Source organism: Delphinus delphis, chromosome 1 (genome assembly GCF_949987515.2).
Source record: "Delphinus delphis chromosome 1, mDelDel1.2, whole genome shotgun sequence".
NCBI classification, from domain to species: domain Eukaryota; kingdom Metazoa; phylum Chordata; class Mammalia; order Artiodactyla; family Delphinidae; genus Delphinus; species Delphinus delphis.
Window position 1 is genome coordinate 40,380,245 of NC_082683.1, and position 24,142 is coordinate 40,404,386.

At 37.2% G+C, this 24,142-nt stretch overlaps 1 protein-coding gene across 1 annotated transcript in view; it reads right to left on the reverse strand.

The window, feature by feature from the left end:
- The window catches only part of AGBL4 (AGBL carboxypeptidase 4), a 1,259,489-nt gene that overhangs the window by 720,548 nt on the left and 514,799 nt on the right, over positions 1-24,142 (reverse strand). The window contains exon 3 of the mRNA XM_069540446.1: positions 17,408-17,502. Within this exon, the coding sequence (XP_069396547.1) occupies positions 17,408-17,502 (95 nt within the window). The remainder of the gene's footprint in view (positions 1-17,407; positions 17,503-24,142) is intronic.

The following is a 24,142-nucleotide window of genomic DNA, read 5'->3' on the forward strand; positions in this document are numbered from 1 at the left end:
GAATCAGGAAAGTCTTTACTTGTGTGATATGAGCTGTTAAGAAGAAATGCATGTAATCATTTAATAAGTATTTAAGTACTTATATGTGGGAGTGGAGCCAACTCCACCAGCTATTGAGGGCAATCCTTGCTTTCCACTTCTTCCTGCACACACAGCTAGACATCAACTCACAACTTTCTTTATAGTTAGTTATGGCCGTTAAACTACATTTTAGCCTGTGGAATTTGACTGAAAGTACTATGAGCCACTTTCGGGACTGCTAATGAAAAGCTCCCACGTGGGATCTTCCTACCTCTTTTCCTATCTAGCTGGCTGGAATGGAGATGATGCTCAGGTAACCCTGGAAGCTAATACATTGAAGATAACAGTCACCCTGGGTCCCTGAATGGCTATATAGTCAAGAGATACCCTGTCCATTTATTCATGATGAAAAAAATTTATATTATAAATTATAAAAATATTATATTTGCTTGATCTATTAGACATTTCAATCTAATACAATAGTTAGCATACCCTAATATATATAGACCCTATGACATGCCAAATAAATTGTTATGCCCTTAAGAAGTTCATAGGGGAAGGAAGTTAAATCCATAGGAATATAAGATACAGTATATGATGGGAGGAAGCTGTGTGAATACATGAGTGCTTGATCTCATCTTAGTGATTCCAGTGATGATGCTTTCCCCAAAGAAACGGCATCGAAGTTGCAGCCTGATGCATATACAGAAGTTAACCAGGAAGAGGAGGAGAAGGAAGAGGATTCCAGGCATACAAAGGGGATTTGCAAGTCTGAGGTATAAAAGAGAAGATGTGGCACATATATACAATGGAATATTACTCAGCCATAAAAAGAAACAAAATTGAGCTATTTGTAATGAGGTGGATAGACCTAGAGTCTGTCATAGAGTGAAGTAAGTCAGAAAGAGAAAGACAAATACCGTATGCTAACACATATATATGGAATTTAAGAAAAAAAAAATGTCATGAAGAACCTAGGGGTAAGACAGGAATAAAGACACAGACCTACTGGAGAATGGACTTGAGGATATGGGGAGGGGGAAGCAGGAGCTATGACAAAGTGAGAGAGAGGCATGGACATATATACACTACCAAACGTAAGGTAGATAGCTAGTGCGAAGCAGCCACATAGCACAGGGAGATCAGCTCGGTGCTTTGTGACCACCTGGAGGGGTGGGATAGGGAGGGTGGGAGGGAGGGAGACGCAAGAGGGAAGAGATATGGGAACATATGTATATGTATAACTGATTCACTTTGTTATAAAGCAGAAACTAACATACCATTGTAAAGCAATCATACCCCAATAAAGATGTTAAAAAAAAAAAAAAGAACACTTGGGTAGGATTTCTATAGGTAGAGAAAGGGGTGATGGATCTAGAAACAGAAAGCTGAGTTTTCAGTTCTGATAAAGAGTATAGGGTCCATCTTATATTTAATATTATTTGAAGCATCATATCTTACAGAGTGTTTTTACATCCTAAGGTTAATGTTTATAATTACAATAACCATTGGGCAGCAAGTAGTATTTTATCTATTTTGTTGATAAGAGAAATAAAGCTCAATGATGTGAAGTAATATAGTACAATAATAATTGCCACTATTTCTGGACACGTTACTGTACATCAGGTGCTTCCAGTAAGGTGATTCACGTGTTCTATTAAATCTTCAAAACCATCCTGAAAAGTAGGGTATTATTATATATCTTTTCATAGGAAAACAAGGACTCAAGTCAGTGTCAGCTGGAAACTGAAACTGAAATTAAACTGTGCTGCCTACATTCCATTTGCCCCTCTGTAACACTCTTCATCCTTATTTACCCTTTTCTCTGCCTGACATGGCTGACCTCTATGGATTACACCAACTGCATTCTGTGATTCTGGCCTCTGTTTAGGTCCTCCAATGGGGACATCTAGCAAGAAATCAGAGTCAGGAAGGAGGCAGAGGTATTTATGTCTCTGGATCCCTTCCCATAATGTCATCTAAGGTCGGCTATTTTTCCTGATAGAAGGTCACTACTGCCTTCAAAGCAGCCCACTCTATACAACTCTTTCTTTCTAGGTTACAATAACCTCTCCCTCCTGTAACAATTCTGATGTTTCTAGCCCCAGGTTCTTGCACTATCCACCTATCCTTAATACAACAGGCCTTTATAAATAAACCTCCCTCAAATTATCATAACTTGGGTGTGCTGTCTGTTTCCTTTTAGAGACCTAAATGAGACACAGTCCTGTGAATATACAAGAATCCACATTTCCATTCATTTCTTCAGCCTCTCACAACACTCAAGAGGTGCTGGTGTCACCTTAATGGCCTGATTCAATTTTGATGATATAAATATGTGATGATTTCAAACTAAAACTACCAATGGTTTTAAAAGCAGCTCACAAAATTGCTGAAAACTTAATAATCAGCTTCTGCAAGCTGATAGGAGCAGCTCTAGCACACCACTGCCACAGGTGACTTGGTAGGGTTACATGTCCACCTGTCTCATCTCTTAATAAGAATCTGACTCTTGGTCATGGCCTGTATTTCCAAACGCCTCTTACTCTCTCACTCCCATTGTCTTTACTGATATAAATAATACCCTGGGAGGTCAGAAGGATAGGGTACATTATATCCATTTTACTAAGATGAGGAAACTTAGTCCCGGGAAAGTGATATGACTCAACCCAAGTGTAAGTCAATTTTTAACATCATTTAACAAACTATTATTTTATTTTTAATAAATATTACTTTGATTTTTCAAGAATACAAAATTGTAGAATATCTAAAACTATAAAAACCTCTAAAGAAATAAAATTCTACCATAATCCTACCATCTATAGACACCAGTTAACAGTATTATATATGTGTGTATTTAATGTACTGTACATATACATACATAGGTTTCATACTATTATGACAATTACATATAGTATTATACCCTACTTTTTTACTTTATATAAGATCAGCATTTTCCCATGTTATTACTAATGCTTGGAAACTATTTTTTAATGCCTACATAATACTGCATCAAGTTGACACATTATAATTTACTTAATAATGTTCCTGGTTTTGGACATTTAGGTTAGTTTGAGTTTCTGTCATTATCAACTACCGTGTAATGAATACCGTTTTATACAAAGATTTTTCCATAATATGGATCTTTTTTGATTGTTTAAATCTCGGAACAGTATTGCCAGGACTAGGACTCAGATTTTTAGATTCCTATTCTTGATTTCTTTCTACTACATATTTCAATTCTTAAAATATTAAACTACATGGACATTTTAACATAATGCCATTGTAAGTTTTCATGGAAATGTTCAGGTTTTCTTAGTGATCCCTAACCTACGGTGGAAGGGAGCACTTTGAAACCTAACCTAAATGCAAACATAGCTCTTGGTACTATTATTTAATAGGGAAATGTTCAAGGGTAACTGGTAATAACATTAATATTAGTGATGAAACTGATTAGAGTATTAGTGGACTATGCCAATATTATTTTGTGGTCTTTGGTTTTATCTTCCTAATATTAACACAGGGTCTTTCTTCTGTTCTGTCTTTAGAGTTACCTCCCTGAGTCTTCATTTCTGCCTCTCCCTCAGGAGTTGGATGACCAGTTTGTCTTGGTTTTCCCAGGAAATTCTCAATTTAAAACTAAAGTTTAAATTCCTACATCCCAGGAAACCCCATACTTCTAGGCAAACCAGTTTGGTTGGTCACCCTACCAGTCAGGAGTAGGTAATGGAAACAGCATGGCTAAGGGTCACACAGATCTGGGGCTGAGGCTTTGCTCTCTGCCCCTGAGTAGTTATGACACCCTTTTCTGAGCCTGGGTTTCCTCAACCCGGAGGTGATAACCTCTGACTTTCCTGCCTCCTGGAGCTATCATGACAATACCATGATGCAAAATCATTTTGTAACAATAAATTGTTGGGCAGATTGTTTCATATTGTGCCCAAAGAGTTAGAGGTACTGGCTTTAAATCTAATTCCTACAGAGTAGTTAGAGTCTTTAGACAAATACTTCTCTGGCCCTTAGTTTCTTCGTGTGCAAAATGTGGGCTTTTGGCTAGGTAATCACTAAGACTCCTTCCTTCTGGGATGTTGGGCAGGATATTAAGCACACCATCTGTATTATTTGAAGTAAATAAATGGTAAATATTATTGGTTTTGCCCAAAGGCAAGATCTGAGATTTGAGTTCAGTTTCAACTGTTTGACGGCAGAGCCAGTGCTTTTTTTCGTACACCAGGCTATTACATGTCAGCCCCTTTTCTTGGAGAAAAAGCAAAGGGAGGCAGTGGGGCAGGTTGAGGAAAATTATGGGTCTGCTAGTCAGTCCCACGTGGATGCCAGGCTCTGTACTGCACTTACTTGCTGTATGACCTTGAGCAAGTCCTCATGGCAGACACAACAGAGCCAGGTTCAACTTCAGATCTCTCCACTTCAAACCATAACTAAGCTCTTAACCACTACTATATTAGAATAGGGAAAATGACTAAGATTTAAATTATTGACTTGGTATTCACGTCCCAGCTCTGCCACTTACTAGCTTTCCTAAACTATTAGAGCAAGTTACTTAATCACTCTGAGCCTCAGTATCCTCGTTCGTAAGATTGGGAAAGTGATAGATACCCTTTCCAAAGTTCTGAGAGGATCATAGAACCAAGCACAATGTCTGAAAGCTGTCTATGACAGAATGATGTGCATTAATCTTGAATTCCATACAAAGAACCTAAAATCCTAGTAATTTAGGCCATAGTTTGAGTTTAAGGGGATCTTGGAAGTCACTACCTTCTGGTTCATTAATCAGCAAATTCTCTTCGGCTCTCTCATTTCCTCATTTGTCTCATGGTCCCATGACTGGGATTGTAGCATGGATTCTTTCCTTCCCTCTTCCTTTCTGTGCTTCTTTCCATTTGAGTTTTGAGGTCAAAAGAATACCAGTAACTATAATACTTTGCCAGCATGCCCTATAATTTAATTGGGAACACTGATACTGATAGGTCCACTCTCCCTCCCGGAGCATGAATCCCCTCCACTTCTCCCTAACAGGGAACCATCCTCCTTCAGCTGAAGCAGCTCTAGAACTCACCACATGCTGACAGCCCTCCACTGTTGGATAGTTCCAGTTGGTAGGATGCACTATATAAAACTAAATGGTTAGACGATGGTAGAAGTTGTCACCAAGCTCCAAGTTTTCAAGCTTCATTTGAAGGTAATGTGGCAGCAGTGAGGAAAGTGATAGGCCTATAATTCAGTCCCATGTGGGCTCCAGGCTCTGTTGGCATTTACTTGCTGTATGATTTGGAGCAAGTCATCTGTCTTCTTCTGGTTTCTATTTCCCATCTGAAAGACTGTAGATAATAATCTCTCTTTTATAAAGAGGGGAGAGGGATATCAGCATATATCTTTTTTAAAACAAAATTCAACTCAATCACTGATAAGGGAAGAGGACAAAAACACATCTTCTCTGGTGGAAATAAGAAAGAATGTCCTGCATCCTGGCTGGGTTCTACCCTTGCCTGGTTAAGAACTCTCCAGTAAACACAATGTGAAGATCATCCAGAGTGGACAACCTTGCTGGGTCCTGTGTGAGGAAATGGTGGCACAGAGAGGTTGTATGACTTACTCATGATTCATTCCATGAGCTTGTGGTAGACCCAGAGATGGAATATATTTTAAAGTCTATTTTGTCTGATATGAGTATTACTACTCCAGCTTTCTTTTGATTTCCATTTGCATGGAATACCTATTTCCATCCCCTTACCTTCAGTCTGTATGTGTCCCTAGATATGAAGTGGGCATCTTGTAGACAGCACATACATGGCTGTTGTTTTTATATGCATTTAGCCAGTCTATGTCTTTTGGTTGGAGCATTTAATCCACTTACATTTAACGTAATTACCAATATGTATATTCTTATTGCCATTTTGTTAATTATTTTGGGTTTGTTTTTGTAGGTCTTTTTTCTTCCCTTCCTCTTTTGTTCTCTTCTCTTGTGATTTGATAACTACCTCTTTTTTTTTTAATATTTATTTATTTGGCTGTGCTGGGTCTTAGTTGTGGCATGAAGGATCTTCCTTGTGGCACAAGGGATCTTTAGTTGCGGCATGCATACTCTTAGTTGTGGCATGTGGGATCTAGTTCCCTGACCAGGGATTGAACCCAGGCCCCCTGCATTGGGAGCATGGAGTCTTAGCCACTGGACCACCAGGGAAGTCCCTTGATGACTATCTTTACATTGTGTTTGGATTCCTTTGTCTTTGTGTGTATATCTCTTGTAGATTTTTGCTTTGTGGTTACTACAAGGCTTTGATATAGCAGTTTCTATATATGCAAGATTGTTTTAAGTTGCTGGTCTCTTAATTGCAAATGCATTTCCAATATCCGGCATTTGTACTCTCCTCTTCTCACGATTGCTGATTTTGATATCATGTTTGTGTGTGGATGATTTCCTACCTTTACTGTATGTTTGCCTTTACTGCTGAGCTTTCCCATTCAAATTTTCGTATTTCTAGTCATGGCCTTTTCTTTTCCACCTAGAGAATTTCCTTTAGCAATGTTGTAAAGCTGGTTTGGTAGTGCTGAATTTTCTTAGCTTTTGCTTGTCTGTAAAGCTTTTGATTTCTCTGTCAGACCTCAATGAGAGCCTTGCTGGGTAGAATATTCTTGGTTGTAGGTTTTCCCTTTTCATCACTTTAAATATTTTGTGTCACTCCCTTCTGGCCTGCAGAGTTTCTGCTGAAAAGTCAGCTGATAACCTTATGGGGGATTTCCTTGTGTGTTATTTGTTGCTTTTCCCTTGTTACTTTTACTATTTCTCTTTGTCTTTAACTTTGGTCAATTTGATTAACATGTGTCTCAGCATGTTCCTCCTTCGGTTTATCCTGTATGGGACTCTTTGCGCTTCCTGAACTTGGATGACTGTTTCCTTTCCCATGTTAGGGGAGTTTTCAGCTATTATCTCTTCAAATATTTTCTCAGGCCATTTCTCTCTCTCTTCTCCTTCTGGGACCCCTCTAATGTGAACGTTGGTGCATTTAATGTTGCCCAGAAGTCTCTTAAATTGTCCTCATTTCTTTTCATACTTTTTTCTTTATTCTGTTCTGTGGCAGTGATTTCCACTGTTTTGTTTTCCAGCTCATTTATCTATTCTTCTGCCTCATTTATCCTGTTATTGATTCCTTCTACTGTATTTTTCATTTCAGTTATTATATTGTCCAACTCTGTTTGTTTGTTCTTTAAATCCTCTAGCTCTTTGTTAAATATTTCTTGTTCTTCTTGGTCTGTGCCTCCATTCTTTTTCTGAGATCTTGAATCATCTTTACTATCGTTACTCTGAATTATTTTTCAGGTAGATTGCCTACCTCCATTTTACTTTTTTCTTCTGGGATTTTATCTTGTTCCTTCATCTGGAACATGTTCCTCTGCTGTCTCATTTTGTCTAACTTTCTGTGTTTGCAGTACCACAGGCTACAAGATTGTAGTCCTTCTTACTTCTGGTGTTTGCCCCCTGGTGGGTGAGGCTGGTCCAAGAGACTTGTACAGCCTTCCTGGTGGGAGAGACTGATGCCTGCTCATTGGTGGGTGGAGTTGGTGTTGTCCCTCTGGTGGACAGGGCTGTGTCAAGTGGTGTGTTTAGAGGTGGCTATGGTCTCAGGAAGGCTTTAAGCAGCCTGTCTGCTGATGGGTGTGGCTGTGTTCCTGCCTTGTTGGTTATTTGGCCTGTGGCATCCCAGCACTGGAGCCTAAGGTCTGTTGGGTGGGGCCAAGTCTTGGCATCAAAATGGCGGCCTCCAGGACAGCTCACACCAGTGAATACTCCCCAGTACCTTTGGCACCAGTGTCATCCCCACAGTGAGCCACAGCCACCCTCCGCCTCCCCAGGAGACTCTCCAAGACCAGCAAGCAGGTCTGGCCCAGGCTCCCATGAAGTCATTGTTTACTCCCCTGGGTCCAGGTGTGCACGAGACCTTGTGTGCATCCTCCAAGAGTGGTATTTCTGCTTCCCCCAGTCCTATGGTGCTCCTGCAATCAAGCTGTGCTGGCCTTCAAAGCCAGATGCTTTGGGGGCTCCTCCTCCTGATGCCAGACTCAAGACTCGGGACAGGCATGTGACTCAAAACTCTCACCCTGGGATTTCCAGTGGTGGTCAAGTGGTTAAAACTACATGCTTCCAATGCAGGGGACGCAGGTTCAATCCCTGGCTGGGGAACTAAGATCCCACATGCCATGCAGCGTGGCCAAAAAAAATATTTTAAATAAAAAAATAAAATAGAAAACAGAAAAACAACTCTCACTCCTGTAGGAGAACATTTGTGACATAATTATTTTCCAGTTTGTGGGTCACCCAACTGGTGGGTGTGGGATTTGATTGTATTGCACATGTGCCCCTCCTACCATCTTGCTGTGACTTCTTCTTTGTCTTTGGAAGAAGAATATCTTTTATGGTGGGTTCCAGTCCTTTTCTGTCAATGGATGTTCAGCAGTTAGTTGTGATTTTGGTATATTTGTGAGAGGAGGTGAACTCAGGTCCTTCTATTCTGCCATCTTGTCCTCACCCCCTCCCCAGAGGTGGAACATAGACTCAAGTCCATGTTACTCTCACCCCACTACCCTACTTCTACTTCCACAGTTCCTTGGGTTACATGATCTATTCTAGACTAAATTTTTTAGAGTTTTTCCTTTTGTTACATCTCTGGCTTCAAAAGCCCCTCCCCATGTTTTCTCCCACCCCTCTTTCAACCCCTTGGAAACCTTAGATCCTTCTGTACTTTTTTACATTCTTCAAACTATTCTTATGCTTTGGGAGCTTTTTTTGTGGGAGGGGAATAGAGTTAAGTAATATGGATTTACCTTTTTGTTTTGTGGTAATTATAGATTCTAATGGATTTGTGAAACTAGTGCAGAGAGATCTTGTATACCCTTCACTTCGTTTCCCTCAAATGCTGCATCTTTTGTAATTATAGTACAGCATCAAATCAGGAAATTTACATTGCTACAATGTGTGTGTATAGTTCTATACCATTTTATCACATGTAATCATCAACACAATCAAGATACAGAATTATGTTACCACAACAAAGATCTCCCAGATGTTACCCCTTTATGTTACACCCACCCCACCTCCTTCATCATCCTATTATAATATGAATACCTAACATCATAATCTACTGGTGTTGACATTTACCAATTTGAGTGAAAAGTATAGAAACACTTCCTCCTTTTAAGTCCTTTTACCTCTCCACATATAATATAATTGTGTTCAGTATTTCCTCCACATACATTGAAAACATTGGAAAATGTTATAATTTTTGCTTTGACATCAAACATAATTTAGAGAACACAGAGAAAAAGGAAATTTTGTTGTATCTACCCATATTTTCACTTTCTGTTTCTTCCTTTTGGATAGTCCAAGAATCCTTCTTTATTATTTCTTTTCTGTTTCAAGAACTTCTTTTACCCATTCTTTTAGAGTAGGTTTACTGGTGACAAATTCTTAGTTTTTCTTTCATCTAGAATGTCTTGATTTCCCCTTCATGCTTGAAAGACATTTTTGCTAGATATAGAATTCAGGGTTGACAATTCTTTTCTCTCAGCATTTGACAAACATTATGTCACTTCCCTCTGGCATATTTCCTCTTATTATTCGACACTTTCAAGATTCTTTCTTTGTGCTTAGTTTTCAGAAGTTTGATTATGATGTTTCTTGGCATAGATTTCCCTCAGTTTTTCCTGTTTAGGGTTCACTCAGTCTCTTGAATCTGTAGGTTTATGTATTTTTTTCAAATCTGAGAAGATTTCCTCCACTTAAAACACTTTTTCAGTCCCATTCTCTTCTCTTCTTTTGATTCTAATGACATGAATATTAGGTCTCTGAGGCTCTGTTCATTTTTCTTGGTCTATTTTTTTCTGTATCGTTCAGAATGGGTAACTTCTATTGTTCCATCCTCACATTCATTTATTCTGTCTCTGTTCCCCTGCACTCTGCTATTGATCTCATCCACAAGTAGGTGGTGGAAATCCATATTCCTCATGTGGTCTGACATCATAGGTGAAAGGGATTCATTACTGACCAGCTGGAATAACAGTCCAAGTTCTGTACTTTTCTCTGATATGAACTGGTTGGGGGTTTGGAGCAAAAATGGAAGCCTAGGCTCCCCACTCAACCTTTGTTGTTAGGGGAGAAGATGGGCCTACAGGTTTTTTCCACAGTGTTTGGCTAGAGTAGGCAATTATTGTCTCAAAGTTTCTGTCTTACTAGGCTGCCCTTTCCTGTCCTTTGCTTAGCCAGAACAGGCTTTTGGGAAGGCTTGGCTTTTCTCTGTGCCTGTGGGCATTTCCAGGTTGCTGCTTTCTTGAGCAACCATTCTGGCATTTATGAGGCAACAATAAAACCCAAGGTTCTCACCACTATATCATTTGTCAGGTCCTGAGAAACCTTGCCATTCTTGCCTCATCTCTTCACCTTTCAGAGTCGTCTCTGTTTTTCCCATAAGTAATGTGTATGGTTTTTAGCTGTATTTAGTGAAAGAAATAGGGAGATATGCATCTATTCCATCTTGTCCCAGAACCAGATGTCTGTAATGTCTTGCCTTTTCTTTTTAATGGATATGTATTTATTTTTGGAAACTTGATTTTATGGCATTGCATTAATGCTAATAGACTTAAAATATAAAACTTAAATGAGAACAAAACAACTACAAGGACCATATTACATCTCCTAAATTAATCTTTTTTTTTCAATGTCAATTCTTAATGCTGTCCAGATTGCAGTAAACCTGATAGAGTGAAAGACCAATATGATAATAACATATTCATATTGAATATGAATATTGAATATGTGAAAGACCAATATGAATATAACATATTCTGAGAGCATGCATATCAGGAGCTTATAATCATTAACTCTGCAATCTCTCTCTTAGGAACTGATTCTAAAAAATAATTTAATAAATGTAAATCTATATAATAGTATCTACTTTAGAAAAACAATATATAGGCAGTCTAAATAGCCAGCAATAGGAATATGACACAGTAATTTGTGATACTGAAAATGGTAAAACATTCTCCAACTATGGTATAATGAACATTAGGATCAAACATGAGAAATTGCTTCGATATAATGTTAAATGAAAAGGACAGAATACAAATGGGTATATATATTTGATTGTTTCCATGGAAATAAACTAAAAAGGAAAATGTAATATTAAAAGTAATTTTTAGGTTTAGTGCAGGGATAATGGATTAATTCGTTTAACAAACATTTATTGAGTACCTACTATATGTCAGGCACAGTTCTAGATGCTAGAGATAGAGAAGTGAATTTTTTAAAGTTTTTTTTATATTTATTTATTTATTTGGCTGTGCAGGGTCTTAGTTGTGGCATGTCAGATCTTTAGTTGCCAAGTGTGGGATCTTTAGTTGCGGCATACAGGCTCTTACATGCAGTATATGGGATCTAGTTCCCTGACTAGGGATCAAATCCAGGCCCCCTGCATTGGGAGCATGGAATCTTAACCACTGGACCACCAGGGAAGGCCCAGAAGTGAATTTTTTAAATGACAAAAATTGCTATTCTCATGGTGTTTACTTTCTAATAGAGGGAGAGGTCACTAATAAAATAATGCATTATAATTTGTTAGGTGGAAATAAGTGCTACATAGAAAAATAAAGCAGGGAAAGAGGATAGGTATATGGGGGGTGGGCAAAGGGATGTAATTTAATTTTAAGTATATGACTTATTTGTTTTACAAATTATTAATTCATGAATTTATAATTTTTCAAAAATATTATTTTGTAACAATAAGAGTAAAGCACCATTATTTCAGGAAAAAAAAATAATTTCAAAATTTTAGACATTTTTGACAAGAATAAGGCTAAAGATTATCATTATGTTAAGAATAGAGAATATAGATCTATTGCTTATTTGTACATAACTCTATCACTGCATTTAATTCAAAAGAATATTTTAACCGTTTGTTTACTTGCTGTCTATCTCATGGGCTTGTATCTCTTTCCTCCATTTTTGTAGCCAAACTTTTGAAAGAACTGTCCATAATTATGGTCTCCATTTCTTCACACTTTCTCTATCCCCCAACTCACACAGTCTGGCTTGAACTCTCACCACATCACTAAAAGTACACTCACCAAAGCCTCTAACAACCTCCATGTCACTACAGACATTGAGCATTTAAAACCTTAATTATCTTTGACCCCTCAGTAGCAGTTGGCAGTGTTAGCCACTCCTTTTTGTCTCCTCGGTTTCATGACACCACAGTTTCTTGGTTTTTTTCCTACTCTCTGGCCGGTCCCTCTCATCTTCTTTTGTGCTTCTCATCCTCTTCCTGACCTTTAAATGGGGATTTCTCAGAGCCCTGTCCTAATCGTCTCTTTTCACTACATATGACCTCCCTGGGGGATCACATCTGTTCCCACTGTTCTGGTTATCATCTACAGGCTTATGACTTCTAAATATGCACCTCCATATTCATGTCTTGAGTTGCTTATCAATATACCCTATTGCCTACTTGACATCTCTGCTTAGGTATCTCCCAGGCACTTCTAGCTAAATGATTCCAAGGCTAAACTCATCATATCCCCTATCCAACCAAATCTGCCAAAATTGTCTCTTGTCCCATGGCCCCTATCTTCAGTAAATGGCACCACCATCCCTTCCGTTGCCTATTCCAGAAAACTTGGGAGTCATGCAGGACACCACCCCACCCCCACTTTATTTTACCCGCCACAGCCTGTCAATCACAGACAAGTTTATTCAACCTCTGTTAACCCTCAAATCCATCCACTTGTTTTCATCACTACCGTTATCCTTCTAATCCATCATTGGCTTAAGGTATTGCAAAAAATCTCTAAACAACTGTCTTCCTCTCCAAGATATTCTCTATTCAGAAACAAGACTAATCTCTATAAAATGCCAATCATGTCCTGGCTCTTGGTTAATCCTTTCAATTTCTTTACATTGCCCTCAGAATCAAGTCCAACTCTTTATCTCGGTTTACAAGGCTCACATCAGTTTCACTCACACCTACCTCTCCAGACTTTCTCCTTAGAATTTCATACTCCAATCACATTGTCCTTTCTTTGTTCATCAAAGGTGTAATGATCTGTTTCAACTCTTGGCCGTCAAACACATTCTATCACTTCACACATACCTCCACCCACTATGATGTAACTTTTATTGATCTTGTACCTCTCAGCATAAATAACATTCCTAAGGAAGGTCTCTTATCCTTGAAGCAGTCTAAGTCTTAACTGCTATATAGCATGCTGAATAGTTTCCATGCATGCTGAATTATCCCATTTTAACAGTTATCACATTTATCAAAAGTTACGTATTTAATGTCTAGCCCTGTAGACTATGAGCTCTATGAGAACAGTAATCATATTTCTCTTGTTTTACTCCAATACCTTACATAATTCCTGGTCCATTGTAACTGCTTAGCATTTATTGACAAGCTTAAGGAAGGAAGAAAAGAATAAAGGAAGGAAGGGAGGGAAGGAAGGAGAAAGGGAAGGAAAGAAGGAATAACACTCATTCAGTCAGTCTTGGGTGAGACAGAGGAAAATAAATTTATTGAATTAATAAGATCCTTGAGACTTTAAAAAGTATTTACACATCCATTTCACATTTATTTATCATAACAACTCTGTAAGAAAGTATTATTATGCACTTTTTACACTGAGGAAACTGAGGCTCGTAAAAGAGGTATCATGGCTCATCAAGTTATATCTTGCATTTGGAATCCCATTTCCTTAATTTTGTTCTTGTCCAATTTCCTCAAGATCTAGCTGAAATACCACCTGCCCCAGAAGCTTCTCCCTTTCTCCCCAAGTCCTAATAGTATTATTTTCTTCATCTCTAATCCAGAGCACATTTTATATACCTCCCTAGTGGCCTTTAGTACAATGCTCCTTACATTGTGCCTATTTATGTTTCTGTTTCATTTAAACCCCTAAAAAATAAAATTTTAAAGATATAATCCAGGTCATATTCATATTTATCACCCCAGCACCTAGCACAAAGTTAGATGCTCCGTAACAATGTGTTACATGAAAGCTACATCTTAGATATAGTCCAATCTCCTCAATCTACTACAATGGACAAATCAATCAGAGAAGTTATTTCAGATCTACCAAAGGCCACACAGCTGCATGCTACACGCTGCTTCTTTGTGCCCCCTTCTCTACCCTTTCCATGCATGGAATATGGGAGGAACAGTAAAGGTAGAGTCCTGAGGTCTCTAGCTAATGCCACCACTTACTAGCTGTGTAAATATCCTAGGTTTAGTTTCTGCATAGGTGAGGATACAAATATCGGCTGTTTTGTAATGCTGGTTTCCAACAGTGTCTAGCACATAGAAATTTCAGCCTTTGACAATATTAAAAAATATTAATCAGTTATGGTTGAAAAAACTTCATGCTACAGAGTCCCAACAACCAACAATCCCTGTAAGTCTAATATGTAAACAGAATTAGAATGAACTAAAATAGGCAGAAAACTTCTGAATCTTTCAGTTTCTCCACTTTGCTGCTAGGTATGCTGATTTTATCTCCTCAAGGCAGAACAGACTTGAGTGATCATATATTTATTTGCATAATGGCTTTTTAGTTGCTTCTTTTGCTTATTTGCTTTCTACAACTAATTGATTACCAGACCCATGCTAAGTTCTGAAGGCATCTTTGCTTGGAATCAGTTACAGCCCTCTATGACAGGTGAAGACGAATGTTTATTTCACCTTGAAAATGTGAAGAAAGTTTATTTTCCCAATTTGGTATATATTTCATCCAGGAAATTTAGGGCTTTTAATGTTTGTCATGAGGTAAGAATATTTCCAATGCCTATTTGTAATATTAAAATAGGTAAAGCCCCTAGACAAGAAAAGTATCCACTACTTCTCCTTTTATTATGGTGGTTGCCCTGGTATTGGGGAAACTAGAATTAGGAAGACACTAGAGAAGACAAGAGAGCTGTATGGCAATTGTCAGCCTCGAGTCGGGACACTGTTTAGAATCCTAAATTGCGGAACTCCATAGGACCAGTAAAATCTAATAATCTGAGAGCTAAACAGTCACATCACTTCTTATGTTACCCTGGGTACATTTAGGATGATGATTACTGGAAGATAGGTTCTCATACTGGGAATCAACAAAGGAATGGAAGAAAGTCCTAGGCAGAAAGCACCAAAGGTACAGAAACGATCTTCAGAAAAAAACAGTAGAAAGAAGGGTAACAATTATGGCCTGCAGAGATCAGTTAATAAAATTCTAAAATGAAAGTTCTCTTTGGGAACAGATCGTTTCTGTCACATTAATCCTGTATATGCCCAATATCTATAGTGCATAGCACATTAAGGTGCTCAGTAAAGTCCTATCAAGTAAATAAATATCCAAATGTCTTGCTTGAGGAAAAGGAAGTGTGAAGGAAGGTAAAAAGCTTTCCATCCAAAGTCAGGGGATGGTAAAGCAAAAGACAGGGGAGATTAGACATATCAACAACTTGATTTACTCTGGTACCTTGTGCCTTATTGGCTTCAACTACACCAAACTTGGTTCTGAAATTTTAAACTCTTTTTAGACGATTAGAGAAGTCCAGTGACTGGATAACAGAGGCTGCTGAGAGCCTGCCAACATTGGATAAGAACGCTAACTTATTTCTAAGGCATTATAATATAAATACAGGGACTCATTAATATTTCAAAAGCTTGTCAACAGCCCTGACAGAGGGGACCCAAATGGTAGTCCATGAGAAACAAAACAAAACAAAATGAAATAATTAAGGCAAAAGGATTTTCAAAAGCACACAAAAAGAGAAGACTCCAGAACTGAACACTTGAGGAAACCAAATGGTGATTATTGCTGTTATGTAAGATCCCAACACAGAGCCTGGTGAAAGAAGTACAATGTTATTTTAAGGCCCTTGTGAGCAGATCAACAGTGATATCCTTCGTTGACAAGGTTTGAAGCACCTATCTACACATATGCCTATTCACAGAAATAAGTGCTCTGTTATTATCCACTCAGGCCGAATTCAGAGACTCAAAGCAAAGGCCTACCCCTTGTTCAGATCCCAATGTCAAAAGGAAACTGAGGAACAGCAGCAGAGTTAACTTGATTTAGTAAAGTAAAAAACAGGCCCAGGAAGATATTTTTATCTTTTAATAAAGAGTTTTCATTATCATCATCAAACGCCTACACTTTTACAAACCTGAGTTTCTCAGCCCAGCATTTATAGAAAATTGCCAAGTATCTTTTCTACATAAAAGCACAATTCAATATTTATGAATTGCTAGCTTTCTATAAATATAGGTACTTGGAAATGATCTTCTCACTAGTCATTAATATTTGAACAGGTATCAAAGCTAGAATAATATTAACAATTCCTGGAATTTGTATAGTATTCTACATTATACTATCAATAATAGATGACATTTATTGAGCACTAAGCAAGTGCCAGGCACTTTACATGTAAATTCTCATCATGAATTCAGTTCAATTCAAAAGCATTCACTTAACATCTCCTGTGTGACAGATGAATAACACTTGGTTTCTGTCTTTAAAGACTCTCATTTTGGTGCAATCAATGTTGAATGAATACATGAATGAATGGATGAAGAAATTAATTGGTTTGAATGTCAGTGTGGGATAATAACAATAACACAGGCTCCTCCCCTTACTATCTATGGTCATGAGAAAGTCCTTAACCTATCCTAGCCTCAATTTCGTCATCTGTAATATAGGGATATTTAAAATGTCCCTTGCAAAAATTTTGTGAGACTAGTAACAGCAAATATTAAACATCTGCCAAAGAGTGGGCTCTCTCAGTAAGTGACAGTAGTTATTATTAACATCATTATCATCATCATCATCATTACTATTATTAAGTAATCCTATACAACTGTCTTCATCCACACTATAGCAATGGGACAAATAGAACTTTAACATCCAAAAAACCCAAACAACATCTATACAAAACACCACAACAAACAAGCAAACCAAGGTATATCTTCTAAACTGTAGCTCCTGATGTCCTCCTAGGTTACTGTACAATATGTATGCCCAGGTTAGAAAAGAAAGGAATGGGATCAACTTAATTATGCTTCCAAATATATCATGATAAAAGGCAAACAGGACAGGGAGTTTATCAAATAACAGACTGTACCTTCCTGCATAATAGAATGCTAGTTACTCCAAACATGGGACCATGTTTTCTATTCCAACATTCTCAAAGAGCAGTAGCTACAGCCCAGATAATGGCCATCCAGAAACTCATCTAACTCTTCTTAGTGCCAGTGAGACTAAGCCCTAGACATACAGCAGATAAACTTGAGCCCTGGGTCAAATTCCCCAGTCAGAAGGAGGTCCCATTCTGTGGGTCACTTACCATTTTGGTCTGCTGGTAGATTTCACCATAGGGGCCATCCCATCTCTATAAAGACTTTTAGTTTTGCTGAAGTTAACAATGTTGAAAATGACTCTCTGAAAAAGAAAGAGGGAAAAGTTTATCAGAAGACTATGCTATTCAAGTTGCAACTTCCTGATAATTAGGACTGGAAGTAATAAGCAGGGTTATAGGAAACCATATGGACTAACTACCAGCATAGTGAGGATAAATGGCGTTCACAGAAATTCAATATGTTTCTGCTAGCTTCTCTGCTAGCTTAACATAGTAGTTAAGAACACAGACTCTAGAACCTGGAAGCCTGAGTTTTAATCCCACTCTACCACTCTCAATGTGTGACTTTGCCAAGCTACTAAATCTTTCTGTGCCTCAGTTTCCTTATCTGAAAAATTGGGATAGTAATGGTACCTAGAATTACTGATGAGAATTAAATAATTTAATAAAAGTATAGTGTTTGGAACCATGCTTGGTGCATAGCGAAAGCTATATAAGTTTTAGTTATCATTATTAATTGTGCCCTCTCTCTAGGCTCACCTAGAATTTCCATGGAAATGAATAATATTATCATTATAGTAACAGTAGTGCGTTTGAAGTTCAACAAAACTAAAGATAACAACTTAGTGCAAAATTGAAACTAAAAAATTTGTAACTGCTCAGCACCCCTTTGATTAGAACTAAAGGATATATGTCTGCTTCCCCTTTGTTATCTTCTGCTAGGGGCCAGGAGTACTGAGCTCAACCTTAATCTCAGTATCAGTTTATAGTAGCACAGACACTTGGGTGAGCTCCTTCCCTCTCTGGTTCTCACCTTTAAAATGGGGGAGTGGAATGTTTTAGATGACTAAAACCCTTCCAGAAGGGTAGTATGTTAAAAAGAGATCAGGTCTTTGTTTTAATAAACAGCTTTGTCACAAGTGGGGAGGAGAGACTGGGAAAGGAAAGAGAACTGGGGCTAAAAGACATTAAATGACCACTGAAACAGTCCAAAGGAGAGAGGATGATGTTCAGGGCAAGGGCAGCCTGAATAGTCAGAGAAAATGAAAAGCTTGCAAGAGGTTAACCATAGGCTGGCTTTTCTATCCAGAGGCAGTGGAAGACAGAAGCATCAAAATTCATGTATTATTTCATTGAACAAATGTTTATTGTGTGAGGTATTAATGTCAAGTGCCAGAAATTTTATACACTTAAAATTTTTTAAATATTCTCTTATAATTATAATAAAAATATTAACATTTCCATTTTACAGATGTGGAAACTGAGGTTCAGAGATATTAACTAACTTGTCTTGAGCCATGCAATTAAAAGATGCAGAACTGATATTTGAACCCAAGGGATAAAAAAGTGAAGATATCCAAGATCTCTACCCTTGAGTTACTCACTAAAGTTCAAATGCCATAACTCTAACCAAGTCTATTTTCCAAAATAAGGGCAAAAATAAATATAGTGGCAATTTTTCAAGCCTTTAAAATTTCATTTTCCTTTAAAAACAGAAAATCAAAACCATTTCCTCTGGCCTCACATTTGGGACTACCATAAAATGCTTTGTTCTATGAAATAACTTCTTAGGAATAACTCATGTTTTCCTTTCTCCTCAGAGACCTAACCATTGACCCCATCTCCAGGCATTTCAGTTTCAGAACTCCTTTCAGTCATTAAATTAAGTCATCAAGAATGTCCAAGACTATTCCATTATTAATAACCTGGACCTGCCTGTTGTCAGTTCAATTACTTCTGCCAGGGTTTTGGCTACTGTCTGTTTTAAGAAAATCAATATCAAGGGGACAAATGGCCTTTGAACCTCACAGGGCCTAATCCCCCTTTTTTCTTCTGAGATTCCAGGTGTCAGATCCATCTCCAGTGAACCCGGAAGCCATGGTGCACTTTCAGGATCTAGACTAATGCTAAATGCAGGGGGAAATCTAATACAGAAATAATGTGTATATGTGAAGTTGGAATAAAGAAATTAAAAAGTGGAATATTTATTGATCATTCATATCCTAATACATGCCAGAAATTTTCTCAGGTGTTTAAAATATGCTATATTATTTAGCTTCTCTGGCCATAAACAAAAGTTGTTTATTTTAGCCCAATTTTAGACATGAGGAAATTGAATCTAATAAAGGCTAACTGGCTTACCCCCCACCCCCAGATCCCAGAACTATTAACTGGTAGAGCTAGGACTTAAATCTTAAGTGTCTGGACAATAAGTATGCCTTTTTTTTTTTTTCCCTTTGATTGCACATCTTGCAGGATCTTAGTTCTTAGTTTCCCAACCAGGGATCGAACCCAGACCCTGGCAGTGAAAGTGCAGAATCCTAACCACTGGACTGCCAGAGAATTCCTGAACAGTCTTTTATTATTCTCCACCTGTGCATTTTTAAAAATGGTTTCTAGCTTACTTAGTAAGGCAGCATGTGGTTGTGAGAATCAAAGGTATTTGGAAGTAAGCAGTGCAGGAAATCTTGGCTTTCCATATTTTCTAGCTATTTGTCAGTTATATACTCAAAATACATCAGATGAAACTGTAACCATGAGGTAATGGTAACAGCAACAACTATAAAAATAACAACTTCTGAGACTTTCTATGCACCAAATTCTAAGTTAAGCACTCATAGTTTCAGTGTTTTGTGTATTAGAATCACCTGGATAGCTCTTAAGTACTAGAGATGCCTGGACCTCACTGCAAGCTGATATCTGATGCATTATCTCACTTGTTTTGAGGATAATGAACTTTTTGAGACAGGGACTATTCATTACCTCTTATTTATGGATGAGACAAGTGGTATTGAGATTAAGTAAATTAAAATTACATAATAGTTAGTAGTAGAGCTAGAATTTGAACCAAGTCCACTGACTCAAGAGAATAAGATCATGGACTTTCCAGATAGATATATCTGAGACTGAAAGCCAGTTCCCCATTGGTTCTGTGAGCTTAGGCAAGATGATTATTCATTTTGATATTGATTTAAAAATCAATCTTGAATTCAGATGATAATACCATCCTAACAAAGTTTTTATAAAAATCTGTGAGATTACATAAGTAATCACCTGTCACATTGCATCTAGATAAGAATAGGTATTCACCATTTATTGAGATTTTCCCCCTTATCTTCAATGAAACTGGATCTTTTAGTTCTTTACAGCTTCCTTCCTTCCTTCCTTTCTGCCTGCCTGCCTTACTGCCTTCCTTCCATTATTTATTTTTCTCTCTTCTCTCTATTTAAAATTTTAACCCAGGCTTCTTGTTTCAGTAATATGATGCTCTATATTGAAACTTTGCAAATGGTGACCTGTAGCACAAGCTCTCAAGGTAGCCATGTGTGAGGCCTGGGGCTCTGCCCATCCTTAGTAAAGGGGTTGTGGTGCTGTGGAGGAGTTCAAGAGCTCCATTCCAGGTGTAGGCCAAGGAGTGGTCCAGTGTTGCTGAGGGTGTAATGAGAAGCCTGCATGCAGTCCCAAACAGTGGCCTTGATTCTCTATCTTCCCATATATCCAATACTTTTGTCCAGTCAGGAGTAAAATTTCTACTTAATGGTGTCCAAGCTAGTCCCAAGGACTATTCTAAATAGGCATGCACATTCTGCAAATTAGAGGGTCATCATTATTCTAAAATGTTTCATTATCTTAAATCATTGTAGTATTGAAAGTTTGGTTAGATTTTAACATCACTTGTTTTTCCTTTTCTTTTTTTTAACATCTTTATTGGGGTATAATTGCTTTACAATGGTGTGTTAGTTTCTGCTTTATAACAAAGTGAATCAGTTATACATATACATATGTTCCCATATCTCTTCCCTCTTGCATCTCCCTCCCTCCCACCCTCCCTATCCCACCCCTCCAGGCGGTCACAAAGCACCGAGCTGATCTCCCTGTGCTATGCGGCTGCTTCCCACTAGCTATCTATCTTACGTTTGGTAGTGTATATATGTCCATGCCTCTCTCTCGCTTTGTCACAGCTCACCCTTCCCCCTCCCCATATCCTCAAGTCCGTTCTCCAGTAGGTCTGTGTCTTTATTCCTGTCTTACCATCATTTGCTTTTCACAAGAAATTTCAACAGTACAATTATGAATGAAAAAAGGAGAACTGTTACTTTAATATAATTTCATATGGTTTAAATATTTGAACAGTTTAAAAATTTTATCATTTTATTGTGTGAACAGTTTCTCATTAATGGCTGACTATTAAGACTTTGAATAGATCATCATTGAAAAGTCTTGATCAGGAATTGCATATATCCATTTCAGAAGTCAAAACCTCATATAAAAATGGAATGTGCATGGACAAAAACTCAAGTGTTTCAATTAAAAATTTGAAGATTAAAAAAATTTTAGCATTTGATATCCTCTGTATATATTTTTTGTTTCATTCAAAAATTATGTGTTAATTTTTTTCACCAAGCTTCATATAGTCATCCTCCAAACATTCCCCAGGTACTCCAAAATTCTGCATAGATATCATCTTGCCTAAGTGTACACATATTATCTTCTCTATGTGCCTGGGTGTGAAAAATGTTAGAGAACACTGCTCTGGATAACCTTTCACAAACTCCTAGAAATTACAGAATATTTAAGAACATTATTTACATGAAGAACTCCTAATAAATAAAAAGAAATCCATAGATGCCAGAAAAATACAGGTGCAGAAGGAAGGTCACTGGTCTTAGTATCTAAGAAATTAGATTTCTAACATCTGTGCAAGGATAGCAAACGAGGCCTTGAATCTGCATGAGGCAGGATGTCTGACATGAGATGCCTTCACAAATTTAGGATCCTCAAAATGATATAATATTAGTGGAACTGTGGTATAGAAAGAAATCATTCACTAGCAATGAGGGATAACAAAGATGCATGCCTATCTATTCATAGATTTGAGAAAGAAAAAGTAATTTTCAAACATGGGCCAGAACATTTTGAGGTTTGGGTTGGAATTTACATTACCAGCTTGGTCTTAAGAACCCAGGTAAAGCATTTACAATAAATTTAGTTACAGGAAGATAACCCTGGGGCACCTGGTCAAAACAAGAAAAAAAAATCACTTTGAATGCACACATTTTCAGTCCGGGCACACAGAATTTCCATAATGAAGTCCTAAAGAGGTCAAACTTTCATATAAATTTATAAAACATACAAGAAAACAATACACACTAAAAGTGAGAATCAGCAGAAAAATAGATAACTGAATTAGACCACAAAGAACTTCAGGTCATAAAACTATATGGTGAACTATAAAGAAAGCATTTTTTTAAATGATTAAAAAAATGTTTCAAACACATGAAAACAGAACAAAGCACAATAAAAATTTTAAAACACCAGAAATAGTCTTGAAAAAATTAAAGAGACCCTTTAGAAATTACAAAAACTTAATTAAACTAAAAATTTCAGTAGACAGGTTAAGATGCAGAATGGATGAAATTTTCAAAATTCAACAGAGAGACTTATAAAGAGAGAAAATACAAAATGGGACAGAGGGGAAATAAATAAAAATATACATCTGATAAGAGTTCTAGAAAGAGAGACAAGAGAAATTGGGAGAGGCAAAATCTACACAAAGAAGGCTGAATATATTCCAGAATTGATGAAAGACATGTATATTCAGATTTAGGAATCAAAAGTCCATCCAAAGCAGGATTTTTAAAAAATCTAGATATAGACACATCATAGTGAAATTACAAAACACCAAAAGTGAAGAGCATGTTTTGATAGCAAATCAGAGAAAACAAAAACTACCTACAAAGACACAGAAGTTAGACTTATGCAGACTTAACACCAGCAACATGAGAGACCAGAAAATAATGGAATAACATTGCCCAAGAATGAAGGTATGATAAATTTTCAGACAAACAAAGCTTAAGATGTTTAGCAGTTTCAGACTCTCAGTGAAGGAGCTACTAAAAGATGAACTTCAGAGGACGAAAGAAATTGAACATAAAAGGTAAGAATGGCAAGAAACAACAATGAGCAGAGAAACAAGTAAACCTAAATAAGAACTGAATGAATAAAACTATTATTATAACAGTATTAAATTTTAGGAGTGTTAAAAAGTTTGCACCAAAACACTGGTCAATAAAACAGATGTGCTTGGGACAGTGGTGAAGAGGAGAGAGGCAAGATCAGACTTAAAGTATTCTAAGGTCTTTGTATGATTCCACAGGAGGATAGGGAAGCTAATAACTTAAAACATTGCTATAAAATAAGAATGTGGGAATTCAAGAATAGTCAACACAATAATAGAAACAGGATTTATAAATTCCAAATGAGTAAAAAGAAGAGAATAAAGAAAGCATGATAAATATAATAGAAGATATGATAGGATAGGGGATAAAAAGCAAAGAAAAACATTACTTATTGAAAGCCCAAAAGATAGTGGAAATAATTCCAAATATCAATAATCGCAGATATTGGAAATTGACACTTCTCTTTGTTAAAAAACAGATTAGGAAAAAAATCTACACTTATAATCTTTCCCAGAGACATGCATAAAACACAATGGCACAAAAATTTTGAAAGTGAAGGGGTGGAAAAAGATATAACATGAAAATATTCACTAAAGGAAAGCTATTTGAGTTATGGCAGTATCAGAAAAAACAGACTGAGGTAAAAAAAATGTAAGGTTAAGGATATAATCACCACATAAAACCAAATATTCTACAGGAAGATATAACAACTTTAAATATGTATGCACCTAATAAGAGCATTAAAATATATAAAACAAAAATT